Below are 23,524 nucleotides of genomic sequence, written 5' to 3' on the forward strand. Positions count from 1 at the left end.
AACTATTATTATAAGCAAACTCTACCAACGACAAATATTTCTCCCAACTACCTTGAAATTCTAAAACACAACATCTGAGCATATCTTCAAGTAGCTGAATAACTCTTTCCGACTGACCATCAGTCTAAGGATGGAAAGCCGTGCTAAAACTCAATTTTGTACCCAAATCTTCCTGCAATTTTCTCCAAAATCACGAAGTAAATCTCGGATCTCTGTTTGAGATAATCGATAACGGTACCCCATGTAGTCTAACTATATCTGAAACATACAATTCAGCCAACTTGTCAAGTGAATAATCCATACGAACCGAAATAAAATGAGCTGACTTCGTTAGCTCATCAATTACAACCCGTATTGCATCTTTATTTTTCGGTGTCAACGGTAATCCTGCTACAAAATCCATGGTAACTCAATCTCATTTCCACCCAAAATCAGGATGTTATAGTGTTCATCCTCAATTTTTGAATACATCAGTATATCATCAATAACCACTAGGAACCGATCCAGATAGTGTTGGAACACTCGGTTCATCAGATCCATAAAAACTGTCGGTGTATTCTTCAGTCCAAATGGCATTACTAGGAACTCATAGTGACTATAGCGAGCCCTAAATGTTGTCTTATGCACGTCAGCCTCTTTAACTCTCAACTAGTGATACCCTGACTGTAGATCAATCTTAGTGAAAATTGAAGCCCCTCAGAGCTTGTCAAACAGATCATCTATCCTCGGTAGAGGGCACTTATTCTTGATAGTCAGCTTGTTCAGTTGATGGCAATCAATACACATACGCATGGACCCATCCTTCTTTTTAACGAACAGAACTGGTGCTCCCCATGGAAACACACTAGGGCGGATGAACCCACAATTTAGTAGCTCTTGGATCTGAGCCTTAGGCTCCACAAGCTCTTTTGGTGTCATTCTATAATGAGCGATGGACATAGGAGCTGTACTAGAAAGGAGTTCAATCTTGAACTCTACTTCACGATTCGAAGGTAACCCAGGTAGCTCTTCAGGTTAAACGTTTGAAAACTCCTTCACTGTCCTAATATCCTTAACCGAAGAATCCCTAGAATTTGAAACACTAATATAGGCCAGATACACCTCACATCCCTTACGAACCAACTTCTCAGCCCTCAATGCAAAAATCACATTCGATAAGTAGTTTTGACGTTTCCTAATTACGACGACCTCGCTATCCTCCTCAGTTCTCAGTATAACCCTTTTTGTGGCACAATCTAAGCTCACCTGGTGTTTGACTAACCAGTCAATTCCTAGTATTAGATCAAATTCTCCAAATGGCAGATCCATCAGATCAGCCAAAAAGATAGCTCCTTGAACCTCTAGTGGAACATCTCTAAACAGTTTGTTAACCCTTATTGACTACCCCAACGGACTTAATACAGTGACCTAACTCGTAGTGCTCTCAACCAGTATACCCAAGTTTTCAGATATGGTATAAGCTATATAGGAGTGAATAGATCCTATATCTATCAGTCCAGTATAAGGTACATCATAAATAAAAGCGTACCTGTAATGACATCCGGAGCACCACCATCCTTTTGACGACGTGCAGTATAAACTAGAACCAGCTACCTCGTCGCAATATGTCCAGCACCTCTGCCTGGAGCTTTTTGACCACGGCCCAAACCATTACCACCCCTGGCCTGACCACGGCCTCTCGGTAACTGCTGAACTACTCTTGGTGGTGTAGTACCCATGCTAGATGCTTGCAGCTGATCGGACTTCCATGGGCAATCTCTAATACGGTGCTCTAATGAACCGTACCTTAAACAAGTAGCAACAAAAGAAGCCCCAAATCTAATTGGCCCATCAACTTTGGCCTTTTTCTTAGGCCACTAAACGGAACTCGAGGGCTCTAAATCCCTCTTATTCCTACCTCTCTCTCTGTCACGATTCTGGCGCTCAGTGCACTTCACTTCCTTGGTGATCTTTGCCTTATCAACCAGTGTAGTAAAATCTCGCTCCCTCTGTGAAGCTACCAGAACCCTCAGATTATCCCTGAGGCCATCCTCAAAGCGAACGCATCGCTCGTACTCCGTCGCCACCATACCATGCGCATAGCAGCTCAGTTGTAAAAAATCAGCCTCATACACGACCATTGATCTGTCCCCCTGTGTCAAATTGAAGAATTCTCTCCTACGGTATCCAGATAGCTGGCCCCCACATATTTTCCCTAGAAAGCGGTTTTAAAGAACTTCCAGGTCAGTCGATCAGGCTGAGTGCCATCCTTAACCATGAGCCACCATTGATATGCCTCATCTCGTAGCAGCGATACAACGCCCTTTAATTTTTGCTGGGGTGTGCAGTTTAAGTCGTCCATAATTCTCTTTGTGGCCTCTATCTAGTACTCAGGCACATTAGGGGCAACTCCAATAATACCCCTAAAAAGTTCAGCTCCGTTAGACCGGAGTCGTTCTGTAACCGACCCGCGGCCTCCAGCTCCAGTATTGGGCCTAGTGACCCTCTCTAGAATCCTTAACATGGCTTGGAATAGTACGTTGTCCCCAGTCACTCGATCATGAGACTCAGTCTCAGTCATAGGTGAAGCCGGTGTCTCACTTATATCCAAATTAGGCAAGTTGCCAAAAGATGAAGACATAGCTTGGGCACCTCTACGGCCTTTGACACGGCCTCTTGTACCTTGTCCGAAAGTACCTCTTGTGGTCATTTTCGATTCACGTTAATCTGTATTTACAGTTTTATGCATCAGTTTACAGTTCTAGTGTTTATTAACAGATATTTTATGAAAACAGTATCAAAAGTGTAACATTTATTTTCGTACGACGCAGTGTCTATCAGTGTTTATCGATTTTACTACAGTATCAATATACACTAACCTGAGGGTTTTCAGTACAGTCTATCTATAGTAGTCTCAGTATATACTATCTATAGCATTTTTAGTTTTTAAACAGATATTAGTTTAGAAGACTTATAGGATCAGTGTCGGAGACTCAATGTGCCACACATTTAGTAAAAGCATTTCACGTCATTTAAAAATAAATTCTTAGATAATCGAATCTTAAAAACCCAAATCCACAGTCGAGTTTCGTAACCAGGCTCTGATACCACTAAATGTAATACCCGAAACCCGGCCTGGACGTTATGGCCGAATCTGGCGATGTCACATGATAGTGTGTTTAGAAACCGATGCTCGTGTTGAAAAACTGTAACTTTGCTTAAAATATTTTCCATTTAGATCTCGTCGTTATCTTTTATTAATCCTAAAATAGTTATTTTTATTCAGTGGTTAGTTTGTAAAATATTATACGTTGCGAAAGCTTTTTCAAACAGTTTGTGTCCTTGTAGGTATTTTGCTAAAACACATGCATTTTTTTTAAAAAATTCGTGCTTTATCTACCTCTAGCAGATATAAAACATAAAGCAATATAAAATCCAAATTTTAAGCAAAAACTCATAGCGGCCATTATTATAGAAAAATACCCCAAATAAAGCTTTAAAAAATAAACCTAAATAAATATGAAACAGTAAAAAGGAGTCATGTGGCCACAGCTGACTCATCCGCCGCTCCGATCTGCCTAAGTTTGGGGATTACCTGAACAAATGAATTAGAAGGGTGAGTTTACAAAAACTCAGTGTGTAATGCCCATAAAAACAAGCAGACAATATGCAACCATAGTCTAGGCCTAAGCCCATTTCAGTAACAGTTTCAGTTAGGGCCTTAGCCCATTACAATACAGAAGTAGTCATGCATTTGGGCCTTTTCCAATTACAGTATCAATACTTAGTACAGTAACAGATATACAGTATCAAATCCTTCCCAGCCAACCTCTACACTCCAACTCCATCCAACCCTATACTCTATGTGGGGATATAATCAACCCACCCATCCCTACATCCAAAAAGTACCGAATGCGGCACTAGACAGTAGTTTGCAGCTGAGCTGCCAGTAATTTAGGCTCGAGGACTTTCAGTACGCTTTCTCCGAACAAGATAACCCCACCCCAGTGCAATGCAATATACATATATGACTTGCTAAAACATAATATCATACATAAAATCAGGGCATACAGTATCAAACCAGTGGGACATCATCATGCTTAATAACATGCATAATTGTATCAGTCATACAGTAATTTCAGTCAATTAGGGGTCTAGGTAAGCTTACTGACCCTACGGTAGGTCCACAGTCGACTCGGGCGACACATGCAACCTTAGCACTCAAACAGTGAAAATGGACTGACGGCCCATGTTGCATGCCCATGTTGGCCCATACGCTCGTGTAGCCCACACGGCCCAAAATGGCCTTGGTTGTATGGATCTCACGGTTGCCTGGCCCAATATTCCCACAAGCTCATATGGTTCGCCCGTGTGGGGCCAATGCGCCCGTGTGGCCCACACGACCCAATTCAGCTCGACCCATGAATCGCACATGGCCAGCCTCATCGATTACACGCTCATGTTTTATCACACGGCCTACCACATCGGTGGCCACACACTCATGTGGCATCGATAATAACATTTTTTGGCTTTACATCGATTTCCGTTTTCAGAGTTGTGTTTACACACCTGGCCTGTTTTTGGTCGCCTAACCCCACCCAACACTCCAGGTACCTAATATTTGATCAAAATACCATTCAATTATTCACTACGCGGTCAATTTAATCTTAAACCAAAACAAGTTATCCAACCTCCAGTGGGACAATCCATACCGTCAATCCAATGACAAAAAAATAATTCCACCCCCTAATGCGTCAACGACTGTCCCCAGTCACTTGGTCGACTCCTGATCAAAATAATACACAAACCTTTAAAAACTAACTTTAAGTAACTGAGCGGTGAAGAAATGAACACTTACCGAAAGAGTGTTAAAGAACATGTAGCAGATGAAGACAAACGAAACAAAGAAAGAGAAGACAAATGAACCAAGCGAAAATCAATGAGACAAAACAACAATATTTTGGCAGAAAAGTGGTAAATCAACGATAGAAGGAAAAGCATAGAGAACCCAAAATTCGACAAGGAAAAGAGCAAGGGAGGAAAAGAGAAAGTAGACGGCGGCAACAATTTAGGGAAGAACAAAGTCAAAAGAGAGACGAGAGAAAAAGAAAAAAGAAACTAGTAGGAACCCTCAGCAATATTTGGCCCTCCAGAATGGAAAATAGTCAACAGAAACAAAATGAAAATAAAAACCAATCCCAAGCCGAAATTTGAAAAAGCAAAAGAAATTAAATTCGGCACTAACTTTCTTTTCATATCCCTAAAATTTCTCCTTAAAATCCTCCCTACTAACCCACCATAAACCTCTCAACAAACAAAACCAACCCTCAGTCAACCTCTTCAGTATTTCGGCTAGATCAAGATACCTACACGACACAAGCAATAAAATAAATCCCCTTGATCACGTAGAGATTCGAACACAAGACCTCCAGCATAATCACACCCCACTTAACCACTAGACCAGCAAGCCCATTTTGACATATTTTACCAACATCTATTTATAAGTCTACTGATCAAAGATAGGGTTTTATTCATTTAAAAAACAAAAAAAATTTGCCCAAGCTAAGGCTTGAACTTGGAACCTCCCAAACACTCTCATAGCACATAACCACTAAAGCTGATAGATATTTGTGTCAGAAAATATTAAAATAAATATATAAGGGATTTTTTTGGGGCGTTATAGGTTCATAAAAGGTTGTAACCACAACCATTAGACGCAAGTTAAGTCTTTTATGAATTGTCAAAATAATATATCTAAAGGTTATTACATCCACCATAAAAGAATATTATATCTTTTCATAATTAATGCCAGGCTTGGCGAAAAACTTCATATTTTTATTCTGCTTTTGCAAAACTACTTCATTTGCATCCACACTGGCTTTATAGCTTTAGATATTTGGACTATTGGTTTAAAAAATCCACCAATTTAATTGTACTTGAGTTGCGTCTTTCTATTTTGATCAATTTATTTCATATCTATATTTCTCAATAGATTTATTCAAGATCCTCATTTTTTTTCATTATTTCAATAATACTACTGCATGCAAAAGCATTGTCGACCACTTTTATTATTTGATTCCAAATTTTCTCGAATTGACATAACTTATCGAGATATCTTATTTTCATTATTTTAATCTTCAATTTCAGGTACTTGAATATCTTCTAGAGTTTCACTTATTAGATATGTCTTGGGTCTCTTTTAGAGCACCCACCTCCATTATATGACCATCTAGAAGAAATTTCATATTTGGAACCGATCAATCTATTATTTATTCTAACTGATTGTCTTACTGGGACTTTGATTTAAATTAAAATACTAAATTGGTTATTCACATTAAGTTTGTAAATACATCTAACAGCTAACTTGTAATGAGTTATCCTTGTTATACTTCAGGTTCAAATTACTCTCCCCCTAACTCATTACAAGTTATTATTTCTCTCCCCCTAATGTTAGGAAAACTATCGAATCAAATTATAATCACAATTCATGTCATAATTGAATCCCCAATACATTCAAAATATCTAATAATATAAAGAAACTTGTAATTAATATATATTCCCAACTTTCTTTGAGGATTCATTCATCTTTGTGCGCTGTGGTGGAGCAATTGAAACATATATCCACATACAAAAATTCAAAGATAAGAAATATTTAGCTCTTGCTAAAAAAACCAATTGTAATGAGGAGTATTTATAACTTGGTTTAATGCGTACGACACGTAAATCAATACAATCTAATGTTGAAAGAGGAAGTTTAGTTCTCATAAGTAATGGTTTAGACATTAATCAGAGGTGTTCAATCAATAGTTTCTCTAAATCATTATGCATATAAAGAATAAACTTTTACAAAAAATTTTCAAACTCAATCAATAAAAGACTGAGATATTATAACACCCCTAAATTTCAAAATTTTCATATCTTAGTCCCTATTGCTCAAAATCAACAATTTATTCCGCAATTCAGTCCTTTTTCCATTTCTAACTTAAAAATCTATCTATTTAATCCCTAATATTTAAACTATTCAACAATGTCAACATCTTAAATCTTGAACAATAATAACAATCACATCATGGGTCGGGTAGCCCTAGGTACCGAGATTCCAAAAATGTAAAAGTTACAAGTATATGACTCAATTGCACTAACTAATTTGAGCTTGAACACCAAAATTTCCTAGTCCGTGCTTCTCCTTGCTATTTCTTTCTTTCTTTTTCTTTTTGTTTGTATGTAACAGAGAATGAAACATTCTCTTTCTTTTCTTTTGATTTTATTATAACTATTATTATTGTTATTAACTATCATAACATATATATAAAATAAGTTAACATATATATAAATATATATATGTATAATCTTCATTAATGTCGTCCACTTTAATGAAACAATGACACAATTTCTTCTTTAGTGCATTTCATTTATTTCAATTTATAATTCAACTTTTAACACTTACGCGATTTAGTCCCTATACCTTAATAATTTCTAATTTCACAAAATTCACTATTCAAAAAATTAATTAGCTACTAAGCTAGTCTCGTAAGTATTTAATAAAAATATTTACAGGTATGGAGTTTGGGGAATACATTTTCTGACACCCCAGACTACCGGGTCCTTACAATTCTCCCCCACTAAATAAATTTTGTCCCCGAAATGTACTTGAAAAAAGTTGGGGATATTCAGATCTCGTCCTCTCTTCGGGTTCCCAAGTTGCTTACTCAACACTATGGCTACGCCATAGAAATTTTACTAACGAAACACATTTATTACACAATTCTTTCATCTTGCGAGCTAAAATTTCAATCAGTTCTTCATAAGACAAGTCAGGTTGAATTTCAATTTCTTCCGTTAAAATAACGTTAGACAGATCCAATCAATACCTTCTAAGCATTGACACATGGAAAAGGTCGTGCATTTTTTGTAATTTCACAGGCAAAGCTAACCGATACGCAACTAGTCCTACTCTTTTAATAATCTCATACCGTCCAATAAAACAATGAATCACCTTCCCTTTTCGGCTAAATCGTAGGACTTTTTCCATGGTGAAACCTTTCGAAATACTTTATCTCCAATTGAAAACTCAATATCTCTACATTTCAAGTCTGCGTATGATTTTTATCTATCAATTTTTTTTTCAATCTATCTCGGATCATCTTAACAATATATTTCGTTTCTTGAATAAATTTCGGCCCAACAACTTTTCTTTCTCACAATTCTATCCAATAAACAGGTGTTCGACACCTAAGACCATATAATGCTTCGCACGGGGCCATTTGAATACTCAATTGGAAAATATAATTGTATATGACTTCGGCTAAAGGTAAATAACATTACATACTTGATTTAAAATCTATTACACAAGTGCGAAACATATCTTCCAAAACCTGAATAACACGTTCAAATTGTCCGTCTTTCTGCGGGTGAAAGCTTGTGCTGAAATTGAGTCTCGTACCAAGAGATTCATGCAACTGTTTCCAAATTCTCGAAGTGAAACATGTATCTCGATCAGAGATAATCGACATTGGAACACCGTGCAATTTCACAATTTCCTAAATGTAAACTTCAACAAATTTTTGAATTGACCAATCAGTCCTGACTGCAATAAAATGAGCCGATTTCATAAGTCGATTAACAATCACTTATACAACATTCTTCTTGCTTAAAGATAATGGTAATCTCGTTACAAAATTCATCATGATGTGTTCCTATTTCCACTCAGGAGTAGAAATGGGCTGAAGTAATCTTGTGGGAACATAATCTTCTGCTTTAACTCGTTGACAAGTTAAGCATTTAGTTACGAACTCAACTACATCTCTTTTCATTTTCAGCCACCAGTACACTTCTCGCAGGTCGCGATACATTTTTGTTCCTCTAAGATGCAAAGAAAAAAGACTATCATGAGCTTCGCGAAGTATCAAATCTTTTAATTCTGCAACATTTGGAACACAAATTCTATTTTGAAATCTCAAACAATCATAATCATCAATACTGAAACTTTCTATTGCACCATTTTGAACCATTTCTCTTTTCTTCGCTAACTTGACATCATATAACCGTGCTACTTTAATCTGATCAAACAACACTGACTTGACCTTCGACTCAACCAACAAGCTTCCATCATCATTGATACTAAGTAGAGCAAACATCGTTCGCAACTCAATGGTTGTCTTCTTACTCAACGCGTCAGCTACGACGTTAGCTTTACCAAGATGATAATCAATAACACAGTCGTAATCTTTTAGAAGCTCGACCCAATGTACTTGTCTCAAATTCTACTCCTTTTTGTTAGGAGGTATTTAAGACTCTTGTGATCCGTATAAATGTGACACTTTTCACCATAAAGATAGTGTATCCAAATCTTTAGAGCAAAGACCACATTAGCTAACTCTAAGTCATGCGTTGGATAGTTACATTCATGCATTTTTAATTGATGAGACACATACATGATCACTTTTCTGTCTTGCATCAAGACACAACCAAGACTACTCAATGAGGCATCACTGTAGACCACAAAATATTTTCCTGATTCAGGTAAAGTTAAAATCGACGCTTCAATCAACATATGTTTCAATTTTTCAAAACTCTCTTGGTATTCATTGCTCCAAACGAACTGAACATTTTTATGCAACAACTTTGTCATCGGTAAAGCTATTTTCAAAAATTCATTTATGAATCTTTTGTAGTAACTAGCTAAACCAAGAAAACTACGAATCTCTGACACATTCCTCAGTGCTTTCCGCTAAACAATGGCCTCGATATTTTTCGAATCAACTCTAACTCCATCTGTCAAGATAAGATGTCCTAAAAAGACAACATTTTATAACCAAAATTCATATTTTCTAAGCTTTCCATATAACATTTTCTCTTGTAGCACTTGTAAAATAATTTTGAGGTGTTGCTCATGCTCAGATTCAGATTTTGAATAGATCAAGATGTCGTCAATGAAAACTACCACAAATTGATCCAAGTACGGTTCGAAAATATGATTCATGAGATCCATGAATGCTTTCAGAGCATTAATCAGCCCAAAAGGCATTACCAAATATTTATAGTGGCCATAACGCGTATGAAACGCCGCCTTAGGTACGTCACTATCCTTCACTTTTAGCTTATATTAGCCCAATCTCAAATCGATCTTAGAGAAGAAAAAAGCTCCTTTTAGTTGATAAAACAAGTCATCGATATGAGGTAGGGGGTATCGATTCTTAATCGTCAACTTATTTAACTATCCATAGTTTATACAAAGTCCCATCGAGCCATCTTCTTTTTAACAAATAACACTAGAGCTCCCCAAGGCGATATACTAGGGCGTACAAAGCTGCGATCTAGTAAATCTTGCAATTGCACCTTCAATTCTTTCAACTTTTTAGGTGTCATATGATAAGGGGACATTGACACCGGAGTCGTACCAAGAAACACTTCAATTGCAAATTTAACCTCTCGATCTGGTGGTAGTCCCGGTAATTCCTTGGGAAACACATCAGAGAATTAACAAACGATACAGATCTTACTGCTCTGACTATCACCAGAATTCGAGTTGATAACGTAGGCTAGAAAAGCTTCACAGCCTTGATTGAGAAGTTTATTAGCTCGAATTGTTGAAATGATACGAGTTGACCCACTCGTTTGAACACCATTCATCTCAATCATGCTACTATCCATACTCTGAACCATGAACTTCTTTTGACGACAATCCAAAATTACTATATGTCTAGTAAGCCAATCCATTCCCAATATCAAATCAAAGTTGCCGAATGGCATTATCAACAAATCAATAGGGAAGGTTATATTCTGTATCTCTAACGGACATCGCCTACACCCCTGATCCACTATCACAGATTGTCCCAAAGGAGTTGACACAACAATCGATACTCTAGACGTCTCAGCTTTTAAACCTCTTGATTTAACTAACACAGCATTAACATATGAGTGTGAAGATCCCGGATCTATCAAAGCATAAACAGGTTCTAAATGTAATAAAAAATAACTGCCACAATGTCGGTAGCATCACCGTCCTTACGTGTCCATATAACATAAGCTCATGCTGGCGCTCTAGCCTCTACTTGGTGAGTAACAGTATCATTTCCCTTCCTAACACCACCTCTAGCAAAAGAACCACTGTGACTTGTTCCGCGGCCTCTAAATGCAGGCACAGACCTCTGAGAAGAAATAGGAGTAGCATTCTCATTCTTTAGACACTCTCGAGCAAAATGCCTCATATATCCATAGCGAAAACAAGCTCGAGTTAGCTTCCAACATTCACCACGGTGCTTTTTCCCACAACGTTCATAATTCAGAATATCGGTATCCCTGGACGGACCTTGCACACTACCCATGGACACAGTCAGTTGTCGATCACGATTTCTATCAGATCTATCAGACTTAAAAGTTAATTTCCAACCACCGTAAATTTATTTGGTTCGTTTTGGTTGTGGATGCAAGCTAGTAGCTCCAAATCGTTTCTCGAAAGTGCGAGTAACCTCGACCGTATTATCAAGTCCCAAGGCTTGTTCTACCATCTTTGCTCGTTCAACTAGATCAGTAAATTCTGTAATCTGACGTGATACCAGCGGTACTCGCAGTTCATCACGTAACCCATATAGAAATCGCTTACAACTTTTGATTTCAGATGGCACAAATTCAGTAGCGTACTTACTAAGTCGTACGAACTCCTGTTCATAATCAACCACTGACATCCCACTCTGATTTAGCAACAAAAACTCTTGCCTTCTATTTTCTATATACAATTCTCCGACGTATTTCTTTTGGAACTCCTTTTGGAAGAATTCCCAATTGGCCTGTTCAATAGGTACGTGGTGTGTCACTGACTGCCACCAGGTTTACGCTTCTCCTTGTAGTAGAGAAACATCACAAATCACGCTTTCGAACGAGTTGCATTCAAGTTGCTGTAAAATGAATTTAGTGGATTCAATCCAAACTTCTACTGTTGAGGGATCGACCCTTTTCAACCCCAAAAACTCAGTCGCACCATATATCCGTAGTTATTTTATAGGAGCTTGTTGAACGATAGGTGCAAGCACTATAGCAGATGTAGTTCCTACAACACGCTGAAGTGCATCAGCGATAGCTCTAAGTAAATGTGAATCACCTGCTCCATTATTATCATCTCATTCAACATTAAGTAATTGAGCACTGGTTGGGCTAACATTCCGACTCCGTTTCCTTACAATCATCACTATGCTTATCACTAAAGTAGAAGTCTTGTTCCACTTTATTATTAGATTCACTTGCCATCTTTTAACTATAAAACAAAAATAATTATAATCAGTATCCAAATTTCAACTCAATTTGACTCAACTATGGCATGTACCACTAGACTCAATTCTAAGCTCGATTTAGTTCGAGAATTGGCTAAACCTATAGCTCTTATACCACTAAATGTAACACCCTTAAATTTTAAATTTTTTACAATTTAGTCCATATTGCTCAAAATCAACAATTTATTCCACAATTTAGTCATTTTCCATTTATAACTTAAAAATCTATCTAATTAATCCCTAATATTTAAACTATTCAACAATGTCAACATCTAAAATCTTGAACAATATTAAAACTTACAACATGGGTCGGGTATCCCTAGGTACCGGGATTCCAAAAATGTAAAAAATACAAGTAAAGGACTAAATTGCACTAACCAATTTGAGCTTGAACCCCAAAATTTCCTAGCCTGTGTGTCTCCTTGCTATTTCTTTCTTTTTTTTTCTTTTTCTTTTTGTTTGCATGTAATCGAGAATGAAACATTTTTTTCTTTTCTTTTGATTTTATTATAATTATTATTAAATATCATAACATATATAAAATAAGTTAAGATATATAAATTTATATGTATAATTATCATTAATGCCATCCACTTCAATGAAACAATGGCATAATTTTTTCTTTAGTCCCTTTAATTTATTTCAATTTATAATTCAACTTTTAACTCTTATGTGAATTAGTCCTTGTACCTTAATAACTCCCAATTTCACAAAATTTACTAATCCAAAAATTAATTAGCTACTAAGCTAGCCTCGTAAGTATTTAATAAAAATATTTACGGGTCCGGTTTACGGGTACGGAGTCTTAGGAATACATTTTTTGACACCCCTGACTATCGGGTTGTTACAGATAAACTCATCAGTATTAGCAATATGAATTTTCTTAATTGCATGATCTAAAATTAATTATTTAAACAGACAATCTTACAAACGACAGGTTGCAAGTTGATAACACAAACGTGATTTATTTTGTAGATGCATTCACCAAAACCATATAATATCAAAACCATCCACATGGGAGATGAATGTGCCCATATTAATTTTAAAAATGTAAGACATTAAATCTTAACTTTAGCTAGTGAGTTTCTAACAATCAATTTTCTTTGAAAACAAGTAACAAATGAGAATTTTTTAAATTAAAGAATCTTCTGGTTCTTTATTGAATGTCCATATGAATTCTAAATTAATTTTTGCATCATTTATGATTCATGATTGTCTAACTAGTTACGCCAAGTAGTAAATGCGTTTGTATCAAGTAAACTTCGGTTTACTTTAACATGCATTTCAATTGTACTAAATTGTAACAAATTTATAATATTACTATCATTCCTTTTACTTTGTATCCACATATAAGTACTATTGTGACATTTACTACTAGAAATGTCTAAATCAATGTAAAGTCTATAATGTCCCTAAGTCAATAAATATAATTTTTCAAATAATTATATGCAATATTCGCTTTAGGGAATATGCTAAAATCTTCAACTGCAGGGCATGTAGTCTAATGGTATGATTCTCTCTTCGGATGCGAGAAGTCTCGAGTTCGATTTAAAATACTTTTAAAACCCTTTTAACAAGAGTTTTGCATAATCAATTAACTACCAAGAATAACTGTCTAGGTCATGTATAGAAACAAGTCTATACTAAATATATCAATAAACATCACATCTCAAACATAAAAATATGACATAATGAAAACTAGCATTTTTTTTTTCATAACCGTCATCATAAACATGCATGAAATTTAATTCAAAATCCAACCATTCAAGCTCATAGAACTTTTCATTTAATTGCTCATGTTATTTCTCTAAATAATTAACAAATGGAATAATATAAAACGTATGAACTACTTCCTTTAACAATTCTTTGAACTAAATCAAATCGAATAACCACAAAATTCATTTGTTTGTTAACATAAATTTACATACTAGATATGTTACGATCAAATATATTATTTAATTATAAAACACGCTATAGTGATATAAAGAAATCAGTTAATATTCATTTTCATGAACAAATGAGATGCTTAAAACAATATGTAACACATGTAATCAAAACTTAAAAGGAAGACCATCTCAACATATATAAATCATATATCAAGTTGATTTAATATTTAAAGACATAAATTTTTTTCTACATTGAGTCTTGACGATAAAAAGTAAGCAAATTAAAATTCAATGGTAGACTTTGAATCCAATAAAAATCTATTAATAGCAAACTTTAAAAGTGAATTTTATTTTATAAATGTACAATAGGTACATAACCTATGACTGTTCATAAATAAATTGTCTCTCTTGTTAAAAAGTTAATGGAAATTCTTGTTGTTTTCTTACTCTCTTCATTTTCCACTTCCGGTGGTGAGAAAATTTATTACGACCATCCTCTATGACTATTATTATAGTCCAATTTACTACGCCCACGTTAAAGATTAAGTTTTTTAAATTTATTACATATTGTTACATTCTCTTCAGGGAATGGTTAGGTTTTGTGGATAAAAACTTTTGTTCAATCATAAGTAAATTTTTTTTCATGATTGCTACCATAGGAGCACTTTTGAATCATGAAAAGTTGAATAAGTTTTCTCTTGTAAGGTTCTCATCGGTAATATTTTTCAACATAATTCTAATTAAGAACTTATTCTAAATATTGTAGAGTTATACTTACAGTTTTAAAAAACTTGCAACTTCAAGTGCATCCAACCATAACGAGCTTTAGATAGATTTACCATATTCTATTACTCATAGGTAGATCTTCCACAATCAAATATTTCTCTTTCAACCCCTTAACGGGGATGCTGACAAAAGAAGATCACAAAGATAGTCACGATCAATTCAATTTATAACAAGGGTAATAAATATAAATCAATAACCCAATCCTCTTTTGTTTCATATGAAATATAATTTTTTCTCCATTCACAATCCCAATATGATCTCCATTATAATGAATATTTTTTAGAACTAATGCTTTAACCATCACAATTTTTTGCTTTTTATATCTCGATATCTTAGCTCTTCCGGAGCTTTCACCTAATCTTATACTATCAAATATTAAAATAATATTTGTTTGTTTTAGTACCAAATAAGATAAATATTTTCTATCGTAATGATAGAATTTATTACTACATTCTCATATCCTTCCTCAAAGAATATTAACAAAAACAAAATATTTGGACATACGCCACATAAGTGCCAATAATCTTTCATATTACATTGATAGCATAGGTTATCTTTACCCTTTGAAGAGTTATCTTGAGAACTATTATTGTTCTCTCATTTATTACTATGTTCCCACTTTTAGTGGTCCATAATTTTATCTTTTATTTTCTTTATGTTTGCATTCACTTCAGGGAATGCAACAAATCTGGTAGGACAGACTTTTAAACACCTCTATTGATTTTTTATTTCATAATCACCATCACAAAACGTGCGTGGATTTCAAATTAAAATCTATCTATTCATGTTGTCATGATTAATCCCCAATTATAATAAACATGATTAATAAATAAATCATAGTAAAATATACTTGAAGATTTGAGCGGTTAAAGGCTCTAATGATTACCCATAGTGCTTAGGCCTCAATTGAAGACTGAAGTTGCAATAGCTCTAGAAGGCAATCAACAACAACTTGAGTAGCAAATTTGGAGTGACCGTATTATAAAATAAAAGAGAATCGTGCTAATAATGTGTTATAAAATAAATAGATAGAGAGTAAAGAATAAAGACAATGGGAGAGCAAAAGAAAGAGTAGTTTTATTAATCAATCGAATATTTGCAAAGCTTCTTCAAAGTTTCTATTTATAGGCATAAGAAGTATAAACGAAGTAGAGATCTACTTCTAATGACTATAAAATTTAAAGTACATCAAAACTTATATTGATATTAATGGATATCCACTTAATAAGATATTCATATGAGATATAACTTTTAAAACTAATTTTTTTCGCGTAATTTGTTTTGTGTATATAATAACTCGATTATATATAATAAGTCCTCCAATATGTTTTGTATGTTTAATTTGTATATTATCATAGCAATTCAAGTAATAAACTTAATATTAACGATTCTTTTATAATTAACATTAAACTTAGTTCTAAAGATAAATTATTTTTATTAAAAATACCTTGAAAATTTCAATTTTGGTTAATTCCTTTTCTATTTAATACATATGCACAATGTTTATATCTTACATACAAGAATAATTATAACTTAGTTTTCCAAATAATGAATAATTTTTTAATAAAAGAACACAGTACATACATATATATATCACCTTCTTTTTGACAAAAACTATTACACGTTAATATACTCTAATTTGTTTATCTTTTAATTTCATTTAACATTATATAAATTTCATTTTTATTGTAATATTAAATACATCGATAACATTTAATTATAATTTATTTATTTGAAATCAATAATGTAATTTATGTTGCTACTATTTTGCTAAATAATTTCATACCGAGTTGACAAAAAATTAACAAACATTTAAGTAAAACATACCATTTTGAGAAGAAAATTGTAGCTTTAAACTTTTACGCTAAATTAATATCATTAATTCATAAATTATTTTATCATTATTTTTAAAAATATACGTTATTTTTAACCAATATTACAAATTATGTACATATAATGATATAATATATAATATTTTTAAAATATGTTTAAATTTTAAAATTAAATTAAAAGTTATTTGCATAATATTTTGTTGGAGTTGTGTGACCCAAATTCTTGTTAAAAAAATACTGTGGTAAAATAATGGGATCCGTATAGGGCTTAATTCTCTAGAGGTTTTACTAAGCCAGTAACCACCAATACCAAGACTCATTTCTTGTTGATCTATTTCAGCTCAACTTACTTATTTTTTATTAGCTTATACATTTACTTAAATTTTTTATCAACTTATTTAACTTTACAGCGTTTTTACACATTCCTGTTTCAGTTTATATACAATAATTAATACTCATAGTCGTTTCTCATTATTAATATTTTTAAATTTATTTTACCTCTTTTTCAATTTCGGTCCTAATTTAATTAAAACACACTATTTTTAAATTAAACCTCATAGTCAAGTTTTGTTTTAAATTAATTAATATAATAATACATTATTATATTATTTTAATACTTTAATTAAATTTTTTACCTTAATTTCGATATACATTTCAACCCCACGATTTAATAATCCAATTCTTCTAACCTCTATATTTTGGGCGTTATAACTAACTTATCATTTTCATCACATATGAACACAAACATTATTATCTCTCATATATATATACTTCTTTTAAAATTTATGAGTTTTGATGTGTTTTAAAATTTGTTATTATGTAAATAATAATATATTATTTACAATTATTGATAAAATAATATTTGAAATACATAAAAAATTAAAAATATATCAAGTTTCAGTTAAAAATGTTTTGTTTTAAAATTTAGATATTTTTAACATCCTTTAAAGCTATATTTAGTGTATATAAAATAATTATAATCTAAATTTAGATGATTAGTAACAATATTATCAAATATATATATTAATAAAATAATAATCAAATAAAGAATTGAATAGGAATAATTCAAATGTATATTAGAAATTACATCTTGGAATTATTTGTCAAATTTGTTAACTATTATTCTAGATAATTATAATGAAAAACAACATAAATATAATTTATTAACCAAATATGTTTCCAAAATATAGCTAAATATTTCTGTTTATTTTTGTCAACAATATATTCTAAAGGAATCAAATTCATTTAGTAACAAAATCATAAGAATAGGTTAACCTGCAATTTGCTACTGAAGTTGAAAATTGAATCTGTTTAGTATATTTTACATTAATCAATATTTCTCATTATACTTTTGAGCTGGGGCGGATTTAGGGGACTTGGCAGGCCCCGGCCCCTCCTAAAATGGAAAATCTTCTATTTAGGCCCTTTATAATTTATAAAATTTTAATTTACAAAAGGTAAAATTTCATTTTGGCCCCCTAAAATAATAAAAATTGATTTAATACTCTAAAAATTATAAAGATGTAGACCATTAAATTGTTGATGTTACATTTTACTATTATAAAAATATATAATTTAATTTCACCTTAAAAATTTCTGACTTTGCCTCTACCAATAAATCATATTTCTGGATCTTTGAACTAAAGGTAAATTTACCGTTCCACTTTGACTCTATATTAAATTTTACATTTTTCTTTTATTTGATTGAATTTTGGTACCAAAAATTTGAATTTTTTTAAAATTTGCTACTCAATTTAAATTTAAAATAATTTTTAAGACAAAATTAAATTAAAATTATTTAAATATTTTGTTTTAACTGCTAAAAACAATAAATTAAGTGAAATCATATAAAAATTACAATAATTTTGTAAACAAAACTTATTTTAATACAATTTTAGTTATTTTTTCAAATTATTAAATGGAATATAGTAGCGGTAAATTTTATTATTATTAAAAAGCTATGTGAGAAGCAACATGTGGAAGAGAGTTAATAATAAGAATAAATATTATTACAATATAATTAAATATCTATATCCACTTTCACTGATATAAATTTAATAAAATAAAAAAGTATTAAAAGGTTTAGAAATTAAATAGAAAAAATAAATGAACCCTTGTCAGTTAATTATATATATAATAAATATGTGATATATGATAAGATATGTATGTATATAGACTTTTGCTTTTCCCATAGAAAAAATTGTTGGATGAACAATTGAGTATTGTGATCTCATGTATCATTTTTATTACTATTGTAAACCAAATTCCTCCCACTAAAAATTGAAATTGTAGTCTCATACATGGCTTCCGTGACTTGCAAGCTAGAAGTTCAAGTGATATATAAAATTAGTCGAAACAAATGAACAACGTAAACAGAAATGTATAGGCTTTTATTCATCGTTATTTCACACGCATAATTTAGCCCTAAATTTCACTAGCAAACCTAGACAAAGCCTTAACTATATAAATACAAAATACATGACAATTTAAATAATTTCTTATGATGAAGAAATAGCAGATGGATTTTCTAATATCTGACTTGAATACTTAGGAGGGACCGCCATATAAGATTTGATAAGAGGTTTAACCTTATCAATGGTATTAATAATTCCCCAAAACAAAAGACGGCATATATCCACCATGCCAAACAAGATTCCAACACCAACCCATCTAGAGTATCCCATTTCAACATGCCAAAAGCTTCTCAAAACTTCATCACCAGTACTGGTGGGAGATACCCCAGCTTGATTGTTGGGGAAACTTAATCCTTCAAATTCATTCTTGTAGAATCCTTGATTTGCATACTTGTGAAATACAATGTAGTACATGACATACCTCCAGAAAGGTTTAGGAAGATCATTTGGCAACCGGAAGAAGCCACCGTTTAACATTATCACCCCTTGAATATCAGCTCCCGTAATGATTCCCATGAGAAAATCGGGCACAATGCTTGCAACGGTCATCATCAAGCTCTCAACCAGTATCATGGTGGTGAAGAGCAATATGACAAAGTAGGCGAAGTGACCAAGACTCTTTTGAAGTCCAACAAGGTAATAAGCTATTGCTCTTGGGATTAAAGAGATCATAAACAAGTAGGGGATGGATGAAATGGTGTTTCCAACGACAAATGCTCTGACCCCATAATGTCCATTTAATCTTTCCCAGCCAAATACCTGGTTTTGATAATAAGGAGCAAAAACTAATGAATTTTATGTACTTATAATGTCCAAATGGTGAAGACATTGAAAAAAATAATAGTACCTTCATGTCTTCAACAAAAGAAGGGAATACTCCTATTGCCATGAATGTCAAGAATGCTGCAACAAACATGAGCCTGGATCCTCTAGCCTGAAAATCCCAATTTTTTTTAGAATTGGCTTATATTATCTTTACTAAAGCATGGAATAGTTTATAGCATGACATCAAGTTACCTGAATTGAGCCAAAGGTGAAGCCAATATCATGGAAAATAGTCCCAACACATAAACATAATGTAATGTAGATTGCAAGGTGAAGCCAGTAGTAGCCTAAATCACGATACATATTAACAAAAGATCTCTTAGTAAGAACTATGCTTTGGGTAATGAAGCTTGCTAGGCTTCCCTTCTTCTCTAGAGGTGTTGAAGTTTGGTCAGCATGTAACAACATGAGCAGTCAAGAAGCAGGCCATGAACATCGAGCCATACAAGAGCTGCTGAAACAAGTGCAGCTATTGATTTTTTGTTTATTTTGTAAGCTTAGGTTGATGTAATGTATTTTAGTTCATTTTGAACTATGTTAGGTTGATGAATGATGCAACTTGATAGTGAATGAGCTATTAACTTAGCTTTGTTTGTGTGTACAAGCTTGGTTTTCCAAGTTTTAATGTATTAGTGGTAGTAGGTATTGATTAGGTGACCACATACTCATATTGACAAGCTTTGTACTTGGTTTATGTATTGGTATTATGTCATTGTTCATTTTTGAATGAATTCAATTTGTTTTCTTCCATATACTCTCCATTTTTCCTTTGTTTTCTTCTTTCTTTTGTCTCAAATTCGGTTGTTTCTTCAACAAGCATCGAGCCTTGTTTATCAAGCCATAAGCTGAATTTACTTGCACATGTTCCTAGTTCCAACAATTGGTATCAGAACTATTGTCTTAGTGGACCTGTCATACTTTAACTTCAAGTTGATGGCTTTATCAAGCTTCTCACTAGTTGCACCATCAGTCTTCAATGGAGAGGGCTTTCACATATGGGTGGTCAAAATGAAGACCTACCTGCAGGCATTTGATCTATGGGAGGTGGTCAACTCAGATGTCGAGCTAGAGCCACTTAAAGCCAATCCAACAGTGGCTCAGATTAGGCAGCATGCTGATGAAAGGACCAAGAGGTACAAGGCCATGTCTTGCATCCAAAACTCAGTGTCAGATGTGATCTTTACAAGAATCATGGCCTGAGAGACACCAAAACAGGCTTGGGATAAATTAAAAGGGGAGTTTCAAGGGACAAATTAAAAGAGAAGACAAGGCAACAACAGTTGTTAAACTTGAGAAGGGATTTCGAGAATTTGAAAATGAAGGAAGAAGAAACTGTCAATCAGTACTCAGACATAATTATGGTTGTGGTAAATAGCATAAGGCTCCTTGGTGAGCAGTTTAGTGAAGCAAGGATAGTGGAGAAGGTGATCTCAACCTTGCTTGAGAGGTATGAGGAAAAAATTTCATCCCTCAAAGACTCAAGGGACTTGAACAGCATCACATTGACAGAGCTGATCAATGCTCTTTATGCACAAGAGTAAAGAAGAGCTAGCAGACTGGAGGAGCACTAAGAAGGTGCCTTTCGAGCAAAAACTAAACCTACCTCGAGCACTTCTGCCTATAAAGGCAAAAAGACTTGGAGAGCCAAGTCTAAGTCAGATACTCCAAGAAGAAGGGATCAACCCTGCAGACATTGCAAAAGACCTGGTCATCCTGAAGCCAACTACTGGTTTAAAACAAATGTGTAGTGCAAACACTGCAAAAAAATGGGCCATGTTGAAAAAGTTTGTAGAAGTAAAAGCAAACCAAGGCAGTACCAACCACAACAGCCAAAGGCTGAAGCTCGAGTAGCAGAAGAGGGCAGTGATCAAGAAGAACAAGTTTTTACTGTTTCATACACATCCAGTAAAGAAAAAGCAGCAAAAGGTTGGCTCATAGATAGTGGCTGCATCAACCATATGTCACCTGATGCTACCATCTTCAAAACAATTGATAGAAGCTTCAACACTAAGGTAAAAATAGGTAATGGTCATTTCATTAAAGCAGAAGGCAGAGGGGATGTGCTGATAAGCACTCCTACAGGCAACAAACTTATTTCAAATGTGTTGTTAGCTATTGGAGAAAGGCTATTCTGTTGTGTTCAAAGGCAAGGAATGCCAAATTGATGAACTAAAAGGATCCAAGCTCATGTCAGTCACCATGGCTCATAAAAGCTTTGTTGTTGACTGGACAAATGGCTCAGACACTGCCTATACACCCACATCAGATGAATCCATGCTTTGGCACCAAAGGCTTGATCTTGTTAACTACAAATCGATGGACCAGCTAACCAGAGAAAATTTGGCTGAAAATTTCATTGGTTCAGTTGAAAAGTAAGAAGTTTGTGAAGAATGCCAGTTAGGAAAGCAGCCAGGCTCCCATTTCCCTCAAGTCAGGCCTGGAGAGCCTCAAAAAGGTTACAGCTCGTACACACAGATGTGTATGGCCCCATGAATACTGAGTCTCTAAATGGAAGTAGGTACTTCATTCTGTTTATTGATGATTACTCAAGGTTTTGTTGGATTTATTTTTTGAAGCATAAATCAAAAGTGGCCTCAGTGTTTTCCAAGTTTAAAATTACTGCAGAGATTGAAACAAGCTGCAAACTCAAGACCCTAAGGTCTGATAATGGACCTGAGTATACCTTAGCTTAGTTTCAAGCTTTTTGTGTTGAAACAGGTATTAAACATCAGCTTACTAACACTTATACACCTCAACAGAATGGTGTAAGTGAAAGAAAGAACAGGAGCTTGATGGATATGGCCAGGTGCCTATTGTTTGAGAAGAATCTGCCCAAATCATGTGGGCTGACGCAGTTAACACTGCTGCGTACATCCAAAACAGGCTTTTAACCAAGGCTTTGGCTCATAAAACTCCACTTGAGGCCTGGTTCGGGTTCAAGCCTTCATTGGCTCACCTAAGGGTCTTTGGCAGCATATGCTATGCTCATGTTCCAGAAGTAAAGAGGGGCAAGTTGGTTAAGAAGGCTCAACCTGGTATTCTAGTAGGCTACAACACAGTCAAGAAAGGCTATAGGATCTTGGATCCTTCAACAAACAAAGTTTTTGTGAGTAGAGATATAGTGTTCGATGAGAAAATATGTTGGAATTGGGAAAAGAATGAGCCACAGGAAGTTTCTGAAGACCTTGTAGCAAATCAGACTGAATTTGATCAGAATGGTCCTAAAATGGACATTGATGATGAACCAGTCAAGGGCACTAGACCATTGGCTGAGATTTATGAAAGAGCTCATACAACTATAGTAGAACCAAACTGTTTTGAAGAGGCTGAAGCACACCTAGGATGGAAGCAAGTAATGGCTGATGAAATCAACATGATTGAGAGGAATCAGACTTGGGAACTGGTTGAAAGACCAGCAAATAGGAAGATAATTAGGGTGAAATGGGTCTATCGAACCAAGCATAATGCTGATGCGAGCTTGAACAAGCTGAAAGCAAGGTTAGTTGTCAAGGGGTTTAGTCAAAAGTATGGTC

General features: G+C 34.0%; 2 protein-coding genes across 2 annotated transcripts; one reads left to right on the forward strand and one right to left on the reverse strand.

Moving 5' to 3' along the window:
* Positions 1-19,250: 19,250 nt before the first annotated feature.
* LOC105801108 (ABC transporter G family member 1) lies at positions 19,251-20,294 on the reverse strand. Its single transcript, XM_012632437.1, has 3 exons — positions 20,184-20,294; positions 20,014-20,100; positions 19,251-19,925 (listed from the first exon to the last, which is right to left on the reverse strand). The coding sequence occupies exons 1-3, from the start codon at positions 20,292-20,294 to the stop codon at positions 19,251-19,253; spliced, it is 873 nt and encodes a 290-aa protein (XP_012487891.1).
* Positions 20,295-20,924: 630 nt separating this feature from the next.
* On the forward strand, positions 20,925-22,367 carry LOC105801109 (uncharacterized). Its single transcript, XM_012632438.1, has 5 exons — positions 20,925-21,124; positions 21,226-21,415; positions 21,528-21,698; positions 21,740-22,003; positions 22,104-22,367. Exons 1-5 carry the CDS (start codon positions 20,925-20,927, stop codon positions 22,365-22,367), a joined length of 1,089 nt encoding a protein of 362 aa, XP_012487892.1.
* The last annotated feature ends 1,157 nt before the right edge of the window (positions 22,368-23,524 follow it).

This window comes from Gossypium raimondii, chromosome 11 (genome assembly GCF_025698545.1).
Source record: "Gossypium raimondii isolate GPD5lz chromosome 11, ASM2569854v1, whole genome shotgun sequence".
Classification (NCBI taxonomy): domain Eukaryota; kingdom Viridiplantae; phylum Streptophyta; class Magnoliopsida; order Malvales; family Malvaceae; genus Gossypium; species Gossypium raimondii.